The sequence below is a fragment of the Aethalodelphis obliquidens genome, unplaced genomic scaffold (genome assembly GCF_003676395.1).
Source record: "Aethalodelphis obliquidens isolate GAN/ISIS:26980383/991018 unplaced genomic scaffold, ASM367639v1 scaffold7, whole genome shotgun sequence".
Classification (NCBI taxonomy): Eukaryota; Metazoa; Chordata; class Mammalia; order Artiodactyla; family Delphinidae; genus Aethalodelphis; species Aethalodelphis obliquidens.
The window spans coordinates 5,428,312-5,440,354 of NW_020837951.1; the positions used below are offsets into that span (position 1 = coordinate 5,428,312).

At 50.2% G+C, this 12,043-nt stretch overlaps 1 protein-coding gene across 3 annotated transcripts in view; it reads right to left on the reverse strand.

Annotated features, from left to right (window-relative positions):
• Positions 1-12,043, reverse strand: part of ABL1 (ABL proto-oncogene 1, non-receptor tyrosine kinase) — a 134,170-nt gene that overhangs the window by 12,957 nt on the left and 109,170 nt on the right. For all 3 annotated transcript variants that reach the window (XM_027104518.1, XM_027104519.1, XM_027104520.1), the window contains exons 4-5: positions 8,232-8,504; positions 177-261 (exon numbers count right to left, since the gene is read on the reverse strand). In XM_027104518.1, coding sequence (XP_026960319.1) covers positions 177-261; positions 8,232-8,504 — 358 coding nt within the window. The remainder of the gene's footprint in view (positions 1-176; positions 262-8,231; positions 8,505-12,043) is intronic.

Sequence of the window (12,043 nt, forward strand, 5' to 3'; positions counted from 1 at the left end):
CACACGCCCCCCTCCCACACAGGCCTCCTTTTACCAAGGGCTGGATGCTGGTGGGGGGCAGATGTACAAATCAGAAACCTCAATGCGGTGAGCCACCCACCTCTTCTCTAACAGCACCCGTGTCACCCCAGAGGGTTTAATTAAGAGGCCCTCTCTCCAGAGCTCCACGCACTCACCGAGTAACTGTACTAAATTGGGGTGCTTGATCTCTTTCATTACTGCGGCCTCTTTCAAGAACTCTTCCACCTCCATGGTATCCTCCTGCAGGAAAAAAAGAAGTGATGACATTATCTCAGCAAGGAAAGTGCTGAAGTGGGGAAGTACGACCTGAATGGTTAATACAGACAGGAGCTTCCACGAACCATCATCCCGGTCCACCAGTCTCAACCACGACATCGCTCTGGACAGGTTCCAAGGTGGCCCGATCATCACCCCCAACGGCACAAAGAATTTTCCACTTCGGTGCTGAGCTTTGGAACTCTCACCCTGAGCACCACGTCAAGGCTGGCTGTATATGCTGGGGACTTGCCCTGGTGGCTCTATGCAGACTATACTTGTTTCCATCACCCGTGGAGTTTGTGGGGAGCAAGGGAGGTGTGTACAGGCAAATACCACAAACTTGGTGCCCCTTCCCTAAGGAACAGCTGGCTTCCAAGGCCTCCCAAAATGCTTAATATATAAAAAAAGAAAAATCACTTGAAGAATCCGAAATGTACTTGATTTAAGAGAAGAGAACTTGGGGCTTCCCTGGTGGCGCAGTGGTTGAGAGTCCGCCTGCCGATGCAGGGGACGCGGGTTCGTGTCCCGGTCTGGGAAGATCCCACATGCCACGGAGTGGGTGAGCCCGTGAGCCATGGCCGCTGAGCCTGCGCGTCCAGAGCCTGCGCTCCGCAGCGGGAGAGGCCACAACAGTGAGAGGCCCGTGTACCGCAAAAAAAAAAAAAAGAGAAGAGACCTTGATGACACAAAAAGATGTATAGCACTACTGAAGAACGATGCCTCAAGATATGGCAGAAAGAGAGGATGTTCAACTTCTTAAGAATGCGGTCTCATGGGGCTCTCAATGAAGCAATCACCACTACCTGTCAGGTCAATTACTCACAGATTCTAAAGTAATCTTCACTAGCAGCTCCCCTAACAACGGCTTCACAAGTATCATCAGTACACATCACGTTTTAGGCAAGTTCACAGTATTTAAATGCCAAGGGGAGACAAAGATATCAGCAAATGCCCAGAGCAAAGGCGATAATGTTTCTGCATTTCCTCACGTATCAGTCTTCGATAATGTTTCTGCATTTCCTCACGTATCAGTCTGGAGTGCTGTTGTCGGCTCTGTTTTCAGGAGCCTGGCTGTGGGTTTACGTCGGGTAAACCTCTTTTTGACTTAAAGAACCCGCTGTCCTCTCAACTGACCATCAGAGCAAGAAGCAGGTGGGTGATACGTGACACAGTCTGTTGCTATAAAAAACCAGCAAGGGAAGCAGGACCCCAGCCTCCACGTTTCAACATGGAGTCTGAGTGTGTCTGAAGAGCAGGCCTGCACGGGAGATGGGAAGAGAGCTACTTGGAAACTAGGTTCCCCAAGAGAAGCTTTATCAGCTGTACCTTAAGTGTGGAGCTGTATTTCCACCGTACCTGCCCCTCCGGGAAACAAAGCGCTAAAGTGTCCTACTCACTGCGGCTAGTCGGTTCCTACCTGGCACGTGGGGAAGGCTTCCAGAGGACGGGCCACCCTGTACTTAGTGCTGTCTTGCTTTGGTCAAGCGTGTTTACAAGCGAAGCGTGACCAGTGAGGAGATGTGTCAGCCCGCTATCACTTAGCTTAGGGCTCGACGGGACTGAAACTCAGACACAGTTTATTGCTCTTTACAAATGGTGAGCTGCTCCTAATGTCAACTGAACATCTTGGGTAGTCTCTGTGTCAAGCTGCACGGGCGGGAAAAGAACACACCGCTGCCGCCACCTCACTGGCTGCTTACTTCTTCGGAGACCTGCCTGCCCCTGAACATGCTCAGCAGACCACACCGTTTCTGGCGTTCAGTGCTCTGACCCACCAGGTGCCGCTACTGTCAACGGCTGGAGAGCCAAGTGCCTGCCGGAACTAGAGGATTCAATGCTGCTCATGGAAGGACCAGGGCCTTTAAGAACCTTGCTCAGCCAACAGTATGTTCAAAGAGTAGCTCTCAAATGAAGCTTTCTACATTTGAGGCACCACACAATGAGCCTCGCACAGTGAACTCGTTTCCGATATAACACTGCTCTTATAGCTACTGACTCTTCTCTACAAGAACCATGTTCTAGGTCTTGAGAGGCATGGACATGCAAAAGGAACACTATGGCTCTCAAAGGCATCCCTCTTCTGCCTTTCGCTCTTCATTCACACACACACACTCACACACACACGAACCGCATGCACATGATGTGTGGACAGTATAAATAATTCCCTGTTTTTTCTTTCAGGACAATCAGTGTGAACTTGTCTCCCCCTGCTGGAATCAGACCTGGTTCAATTTATAATTTAAACTACTAACAGCATCCTACATTTCTAGCTGTGTTAAACTGGAAATATCCCTGATGCTGTTCTCCCTGTTATATTCCTTTACTTTTATTTTTTAAATTTCCATCATCTTTTTGAAGAGGATTCTTCCACTTACATAGTGAAACAGAAGTAATTCCATATGATTTGGGCAAAGGCAACGCTCTGAACAAAAGCTGTGAATTTCAGTCTGGTCTGTCAGGGGGGAGTTGGGTCAACTGCCCTCTCTTCATGAGGACTGACTGGCCTGGCCAGATGTGGACCAATGCTTTGGCTGGCACAGAGGTTAAGAGGATGATTGTGAGTTATACCGACCAAGCTCTGCTGCTGCGAAGCCATGGTAAGTTGCCTACATAATAGATAACAGATTACCTGCGAACTTGTTTTCTCATCTACCAAATGGAGAGAACAGCGGTATCTGCCTCACGCACAAAGAGTGCTGAGTGCAGTGCCCGGAACACGGTCAGCACCCACTCAGTGGGACTCACTTTTATTATTATTAACACAGTTGATCTCTACTCCTGAGAAGCAGACTAAACATATTGCTTGTATGGAAGACAGGCCGGTTCTTTAATTAACTCTGGCTTTTTGGTCTTTCTCAAAGACACATTCTTCCAGACTCAACATCTCACAGGTGTTTTCTAACCAGCTTCGCCCTTTTTGCTCACTGGCCTCATCCCCAAGAGTAGGAATTCTACAGCATAACAAAGAACACTACTTTTAAACACAGCTCAGCGCCCCGCTGCCGCGGCACAGCTTTTAGAGCTCTCCATGCCTCCTCTCAGCAGGGACCCCTGGCCGCAGTGCTGGGCTCGTGTCTAAGATAGATCAGTTTCCGCATGTTTCCGGTTCTTACCCGATGCCAGGGGAGCAAGGTTACAAGCACAGCGAACTGCCACCCTGCACCTATCAGCTCGACCAGGGTCCACACACTGGAGAGATGGGGCAGTTTCCGAGCTAGACCGAGGGAGGCGGATGGTTCACAAACCAGGTGGGGGACTTGAAGCTCAACTGAAAAGGCCACAGGAAACAATCTCACAGAGGAGCCCCCATGACTCTGGTTCCCCAGTACTGCGGCCGTATCCAGCTCCACAGCCAGAAGGGAAGCCGCTGCCCGAGCGACTGAGACATGGCAGTAGCCTCTCTCCCCAGCGCACAGCCCCCGTCCCGCCGTGAAGTGAGAGCCACCGCGTGCGACGGCCCAGTGTTCATGCTGTCCAGGAGCCCTTATTTCCTGCGGGGGAAAATAACAAACATAAAACCCAAACCAAAACATACTGTGTTGGTGAGGGTAGGGAAAACAGGCCCTTCCTCCACACCAGTGGTGGAGTGCAAACTGGTTCGAGCCCTTTGATCCAGCAGTTCTACTCTGAGCTGACCTAACAGGACACCCTCCCACGTGTGCCAACAAGGAGAATCCCCGTGCACTGCCTGTAACAGCAAAGTAGTGGAAGGAAGACAAACGTCTACTGAAGGCTGGTGAGATATTAAAATATATCCATACAAAAACAAGGCCACCTTACACGTACCGTCAAGGAATAACTGTCAAGACACATTAAGTAAACGACAGAGGGCACAGAGCAGCCGTGTCTACAGCACTGCCACATGGTTAAGAAAGACACGTGCATGTGGACTGTTTCTGGAAAGACGCCAAAGTCAAGGGTAGTTGAAACTATCTGTACATATGACCTATTGGAAAAACAGGTAAAGAATTGAGTACAATGCTAAGTTTTAACTTTTTTCAGCAGCGTTAATTTCTGCTATTTTAGTAAATTTGTCAGCTAGCTTATGAGTCAATCTTAATAACACAATTAGATTAACAATAGACCTATCCAAATTCTATTACGTGCACAACTGTTTCAAGAAAGAAAACTGACTTACAAACTTACTATACAGCTCATCTGAAACTTGGGGCTTCTTGTACTTGACAGTTCTCTTAGGCACATCCTGCCTTTAACAAAGAGAGTACGTGCCTACGACCTGCTGAATAGTGTCAGATTCAAACTAGCCGCTCCCCGTCAGGGCGCCTTTGTTGTAATGCCAGTTTCCCATCCATAGGGGCCAACCTAGTGCTCCCTTTTCTTCTCTTCGGGTCTTCCTTTTGCCCTGAAGGTATAGGGCCCAGTGGTGGATAAAAGTAGGGCTTCGCTCCCCCTGCTGGTTAAGGAGAGTCTGGTCCTGACCGCTGAGGGTCTGCAGTGCCAAACACCAAGGACAAGGAGGTCCTGCACAAAGAGGGGCTCAGTGAGAACCGGCTGAACAAACAAAAGCTTGGGCTAGAACTGCAAGGATTTCCCAAGTAGTCTTCAAGAGAGAGGCAGATCGTAGCTACAGCCTGTGAGGGAAGTGAACGGGGGTGGGCGGGGAAGGTGATTTTTAAAATGCGTAACTGTGGTTTATGCTTATTTTTCATGGTATGTGAGAAATCAGAACCAGAGGAACAATTTAAAAAAAGACCTGGGCTTTGGAGCGGGATGCCTGGGTTCAAATCCTGGCTCTGTCACTGCTGCCATGGAACTAACGCTAGGTCGGTTACTGAACCTCTCTCTGCTTCAGTTTTCTCAGCCTTAAATGGTGGTAACATCAGTAGCCTTCTCTTAAGGTGGCTGGAAGGATTAAATGAGATGCTCTACGTGAAGCCTAAAGCACTCAGACTCCGGCACGCAGTAAGAATCAATAAATGTTAGCCATCACTGCTACCTGGAACCCACTCGAACTCTCAACGTCTGTAGTGGAGATGAACGCCCCAAAGGTTGATACTAATCTTATTTGCCAAGTGGGAAACATACTGTACAGATGTTTTTTGTGCAGGGTGGGGTGGAAGGAGGGATAATTTATTTAGCAGTTGCTCAGTACCTTATTTTGGGTTAATATACCTCTAGAAAATGACACAGTCCCTTGGGACTTCCCTGGTGGCACACTGGTTAAGAATCCACCTGCCAATGCAGGGGACACGGGTTCGAGCCCTGGTCCGGGAAGATCCCACATGCTGTGGAGCAACTAAGCCCGTGCGCCACAACTACTGAGCCTGCGCTCTAGAGTCCGCGAGTCACAACTAGTGAGCCCGTGCTCCACAGCAAGAGAAGCCACCACAATGAGAAGCCCGCGCACCACAACGAAGAGTAGCCCCCGCTTGCTGCAACTAGAGAAAGCCTGAGCGCAGCAATGAAGACCCAACACAGACAAAAAAAAATTAAAAAAAAAAAAAAAGAACCACGTTCACAAGTTAAAAAAAAAAAGAAAGAAAATGACACATTCCCTTTTCCCTAATTAGCTACCACTTGGAGTGACTATTCACAGAAATCGATGCTACTATATTCTGTAATTTTTTTAATGAACTATGGGATCACAAGTTAATAAGGCTCTTAGGAAAAATAATTAAACGTATAATAAAAAGCTTAATAACACATCATTAGAGAAGTATGTTTTAGAAGGCACCCACTTCCAGATAATTCTGATGTATTGGTATAAAAAAAAAAACCACCGCCGAGCTCCACGGGGTCCCTCCTCTAGAATCATCTTCTTCAGTTATTTGGAAAATAATGGCACAGCATCAGCTACCAGGCTCCGGACGCGCAGGCTCAGCGGCCATGGCTCATGGGCGCAGCCGCTCCGCAGCATGTGGGATCCTCCCGGGCCAGGGCACGAACCCGTGTCCCCTGCATCGGCAGGCGGACTCTCAACCACTGCGCCACCAGGGAAGCCCTCTACCTCTTTTTAAAGTTTTCCAACAGCCTTTCCTGGATTGCTATCTACTGTATTTTGTGCTTTTACTCCTGTTTTGTTTCTGCAAACCCGGCAAACGTGTGGGTAGCGCCTGCGCCTTTAACAGTTCTGCAAGCTGGTCAAGGCCCAGTTTCCCTGGGCCTGGTCTTCGGCCGAGTGCCGCCCTGGGACGCTGGAGCGCACGCCTCCCCGTGCCCTGGCCTGGGCTCTGGGAAGTGGGGCAATGGCTGTTCAGCTCATTCGAGGGCTTGCCAACATAGGCGTCCCCGAGAACAGCGAATCCGACCACCTTATTCCCGTGCGTCAAACCCTTCAACACGCCCCACTGCCTCCGGGACAGCGTCCCAGCTCCTCATCCGGGTTCAAGGCCTCTGTGACTCGGCGAGCCCTCTCTGCCCTCTACTTTCCTCTCCTGGCCCCGTTCCCTTGGCCAACTCCTGCTCGCCCCGCTCACAACTCCCGTTCTGCTTTCTCCCTGCTGAGCAGAGCTCACCCGTCCTTCCTCTCGTCCCCATGTGGTGCCACAGCTCTGAGCTCGTGCCTCTAACACAGCCCTTGTCACACTACACCGCAATTATGGTCATACTTGCCTGTTTCTCCTACTAACTAGACTACTACCAACCAGATGATTCTAACCACCTAGACTAGCCTGAGGTAAAGAACTCCGTCCAATTTGTTTCCAAAATCCCAGTGTTAAGCTCAGGGCCTGGCAAATAAAAGTGAGGAGCTTGATAAATCCTTATTAAGTTAAAGAAAATCCTATCTGGAAAATATCCAGGGGTCCTCGAAATACCCAGGCCACCACCATTCCCCACCCCACCCCCCCAAGCATCAGTCCTGCCCCAAGGACCAAGCTAGCTAAGGGGACACAGTCAACATGAAGGGCAGGAAGCCACCTTTGGTTTCTGGGACTAAAGAGTGCAATCTTTTCTCTAAAGTGTCACTTCCTATCAACCAGAAATCACAATTTCCATTTTATGGTGCCTCTGAGTGAGGGCAGCAGGGAAATGACCGAGTCCCGGAAAGGTGGGCTCTCTGGCTGCGTGCACCTGACCGACCTTCAAGAAGCACGCACACACTCAGGTTCATTCTTCCCAGTGGTGGGTGTTTCAGTTCTGTTTCTTTGTTAACGGCTGCAAAACGGGGCTCCCTCCCTCAATTTCTGTGCACAGGTCAACATAATGGGAGTTCATTTAAAGCAAGCGAAAGCCACACAGGGCAACACTAGGGGACACTCTCCCCACAGCTAACAACACGGCTCACAGCTTGAAGGAGGCGAGGCCTGCAAACCGAACTTCCTTCCCTTGGCGCGCCAACAGCCGCTAGAGACTACAAACGCCAGGCGTCAGCTGAGAGTGGAAGCCGCGGTGATCGACAGCGGGCAGGCAGCATCCGAGGCCCTGCGAAGCTCCCATGTCTCCTTGGTGCCTTCCTAGAGGAGGCAGCCCATGGACATACAATTTGGGGAATGGGAACGTGCTAGAAACACCCAATGCACTTGCCTCCCAAATCCACCAACAAAAATCCACAGAAGAGTCAAATGCATTTTGGTTACATCTCCTACCACCAAAGCGCCGCCCCCCCCCCCCCCCCCGCCTTCTCTTAACTCAGTAAGAAGCGATCCAAAGGCCAAACAAAACAGCACAGAACCCCACGGCTTTAAAACACCCTTGCCACAGAGTGAAAAACTCCTCCAAGTGACTAACCTTTTTACACCAAAAAACCCACAGCACTCCTCAGCTCTCGGCATATGTGGAAACACACTGAGAATAAGAGGATGAGTCAACCCGTACACAGAAACACAGCCGGCTTGGGCTGCAGAGTGAGGCCCCGGGGTTGCGTGCACAGGCAGGCATCGCTGCGCCCCAGCGGGCAACAGGCCACCCTGAACTGAGGTGGTGCACCACCTTGAGGCGCTGTGAGCAGCGAGGCTCTCACTGGACGGACAGCTGGGCGGTCCCGGGCTTACCTTCAGGGTCTTCACGGCCACCGTCAGGCTGTACTTCTTCCACACGCCTTCGTACACCTCCCCGTACTGGCCTCCGCCCAGCTTGTGTTTCATGGTGATGTCCGTGCGCTCCATCTCCCACTTGTCGTAGTTCGGGGACACGCCGTAGACGGTGGGCTTGTTGCGTTTGGGGGCCGGATAGTGGAGAGTGGTGATGAGCCCGTCGGCCACCGTTGAGTGGTGATGAACCAGCTCGGCCAAAGTGTTGAAGCGGCTCTCCGAGGAGACGTAGAGCTGAGGGGACAGGGACGGCCTTCAGCCACAGAGCGACACACACGCCAACCACTCCGGAGGCCAGCTTCGCTGAGCCTTAGTTTAATGCACAGCAGAACCTCAGATAAACGACTCTCCACACAGGGCCGAGTGTTCAGAAAACCACTTATGTTGTGTTCCTCCATGACCTCCTCCACCGGCCTAATAGTCACATGTCTGGCTCTCTGTAACCATTCTGAGCCCAGCGTAAATGTCCATGACGTAGTCCCTGACCACCCAATGTGCAGTCATCACCCGGCACCAGTTAGTCATCATATCACCTGCCTTACTTCTCTGCGTTGCACTTACCACTAGCTGACAACTCCGTGTTTATCTGCCTGCTTACTGTCTGTCTCCAGCTACTAGAATGTCAGCTTCATGAGAACAGAGCCCTAAGCTGTCTGCTTTTATCCTGTATCCCCAATGTCCAGAACAAGAAATGAGCACATAACAGGTACTCAATAAATGCTGTTGAGTAAATTAATAAAGAGTAGAACTTAATAAGCGTTTGCTGACTGGAAAAGAAAGTAATTTTTAATTATTATTACCTAAAACCTATAATGATATCATTATCTAGAACTAAACAGTGATCAGAGATGAAAATCACTATAAAACATAAACCTCCTTCTCATTCCTGCTCCCTCGATTTGGGCTGAGTACAAAGCATCAGAGGGCAAGACTTGCAAGTCCCAGCACTATGCCCACGTGAGATGCCCCCGCCAGCGCTCTCCCAGAACAGGGTGGGGACTGAGGGAGCCGCACAGAGGCCGTACAGCCTCGTCCAGCACAGGGAAGTCAGGAGAAGGGATATGAGACACAAGTGCACGTGAGTCTCTAACTGAGACCTACGGTGGGTGAGAACCCGTGCAGGGAGCCCCTCCCTGGGTCATTCGCGTCTGGACGCTGCGAAGGGGAGGAAGGCAAAGGTGCAGGCCGGCAGAGAGCAACAATGTGGATGGTGACGGCTACCTTTCTTCTCCTCTCCTTTTTGTTTGGTTCGGTGATGTGGTGAAGGGATACTTCCTTACCAAAACCAGTTCACATTAAAATTCACATAGAACATCTGGACTCCACGCACATAACTGAATCTGTTGGCTCACTAAGGGCAGCCCATGATCGCTGAAGGTGGAAAGGATACTAAGAATCACGACTAGGTGTTCATTTAAGACGTGCCCAAACTGCAAAGACACGGGAAGGAGGAAACAGATTTGGGACAGTGGTGATGCCTGAGGCCAGAGGGACAAAAAGGGACAGGATCAGTCAGCTGTAGCTGTAATATCTTTTACTACTTAAAAAGAAGAAACAGGAAGAAAAAGCCTGAAACACATCTGGCGGGGCCAAGGCCTTGGCTGCTGGCGATGGCAGGCTCCATTACCTTCTGCATGTTTGCAATGGGAGATAATAAAAATACTTCAGAAGAAGGAAGTAACAACAAATATACAATCTGAACCATCTGTAAGTCTCAAGAGGGTAAACAGGAGTCTTTAACAGGAGATTTTTTTTTTTTCCTTTTTTGCTTGGGGAGATGACAGACAAATTTTTAAAAATCATGCAAGCCAATGGCAAACTCTGGCTTAGAGATTTATAATTTACAATCTTTCTGTAGCAATCCTACTAAAATAAAATTCTGAGCAACCCAAGAACTGTCCAGAAAGATTCTGCAGCCCTGGGGACCTCGTCCCTCTGGAAGACGGTGCCTCTGAACAACGGCAGGACCTTTCAGGGTGAGGAGGCAGCCCGCGAGGAGGCCCTACTTTTAGACCTCAGGGCACCGAGGAGAGACCTCTAAGTGAACCACTCAAGGGAGAGGCCATGAGCCTCACTCAGGCCCCTGAACGTGCCGGGGGCTGGGTCGGGGTGGGGGGCAGAGGCGGGCACCGCTGAGCCTGCCCTTAGCTTAAGGCCCGCACGTGGACAACACGGCACTCTCCTTGGTGTTAGTCACCAAGGCACGTGCAATTCACAAAGATAATGGAGTGGGGGATGCAGGGAGAGTTCCAAATCCTCGCCCCTCTCTGGAGAAGACAGCTGTCCAACTGCTTCACTACAGGCTGCAAACGCTCCAAGCCCTCTTCTCTCTGGCTACTCAGCTGGTGGGCACTCTTCCTACTAAGGAGGGACGAGAGGAGAGAAAACCCACTCCAAGAAGGCACCCGCTGGAGCCACAGCACCCCTCCCCCCTTGGAAATCACGGGCACAGTACACGCAAAAGAGCCTGTTTCACTTGCTGGGCTCCTGGGGCAGGTCGCCTGGGAGCAAGGCTCATTACCTACTTCTCCCCGTCAGCCTGAAAGGAGCACTCCCCAGCCCCAAGATTAAGTTCACTCAACCGCCCAGAATGCTAATGGCTCCCCGAAGCCCTAGTTTATGCAGAGTTTGTTCTTGGTCTCAGCTGATTCCCTCTCAGGCTCCTTTATTAGAGGTTTCAGGGTTATGGGAGGTTTCACTGAATGGGCAAACTTCATCTTTTTCAATAATTAAATTTACAGACCCCCAAACTTAGTTCATTTTTCAACATAAAATACCAACATACCAACACGTTAAATATTGAAACTCCCCTAAATGTACTGCGCAGCCATCTTCTAACAGTCAAGTCTGGTGGCTCCCTTCTGATTACTGCTAGTTTGGGAGCAGCATTTTGCTAGCGAACTGGGTAATCTTCATCAGGAATTCATGGCATGTTCACAGAAGAAAGTGAAATTAGTGTTATGAATGGCATGTCATTATGCTATGCACCCAGTTACATAAACACCCTGGGTGCTCAGCCAGGGTGTGCCTCTTCCTAATCACGCAGGGACCCGAAAGATACGACCTGTCAAAGAAACTCACCAGAAACAGCTTTCCCCCTGACAGCCAGACTCACAGGCTTATCGGACGTGTGCAACCTTTGGCTGCCTCAGACCCTGGAGTCCCACCTGGGACGTAGTATGTACAGGCTGCAAGGCCAGGAAGTGACCCCCACCCCCCAACCAACCTCCAAGCTACTCAAATACCAGCAGGAAGGCAGTGTTTAATAATGAAGCAGTACTTAGTAATAATGCTCCCGGTCTCCTCGACAAGGGAAGATCAGCTACGGTTTAGCAGGCTTTTCACCAGATGCCTGCACCTGCTGACCAGTGTCCTGCCACCTCTGCTAAAGCTGATGCCCGAATTCCACTCCTGTCAACTCAAACCTGTCACTTTAGGAGACCATGAAAATCAACGTCAACTGCATCTCCTGGAGAAAAGGAAGGACAGGAAAGACTCTATCAAGGGCTATAATCGTGGGGCTTGGTGGCAGCATCCCACCCAGGTACATACGATGCAGGCACAAATAACCACAACAAGTGAAGAACGACTGGGGGTGGGGGGTGGAGGAGGAAAATCAGTCTTTAATTCCACTACATTGGCAGAGGATTCCATACTTTAAGAAAGCAGTAAGAATGAAAACCAAATCCCAGGGTATCTGAGGGCTGCTAAGACTCTCGGGACACCTAGGAAACAGCAATGGCTCAGTTTGCTATGGTGCTTTCAAGAGTCTA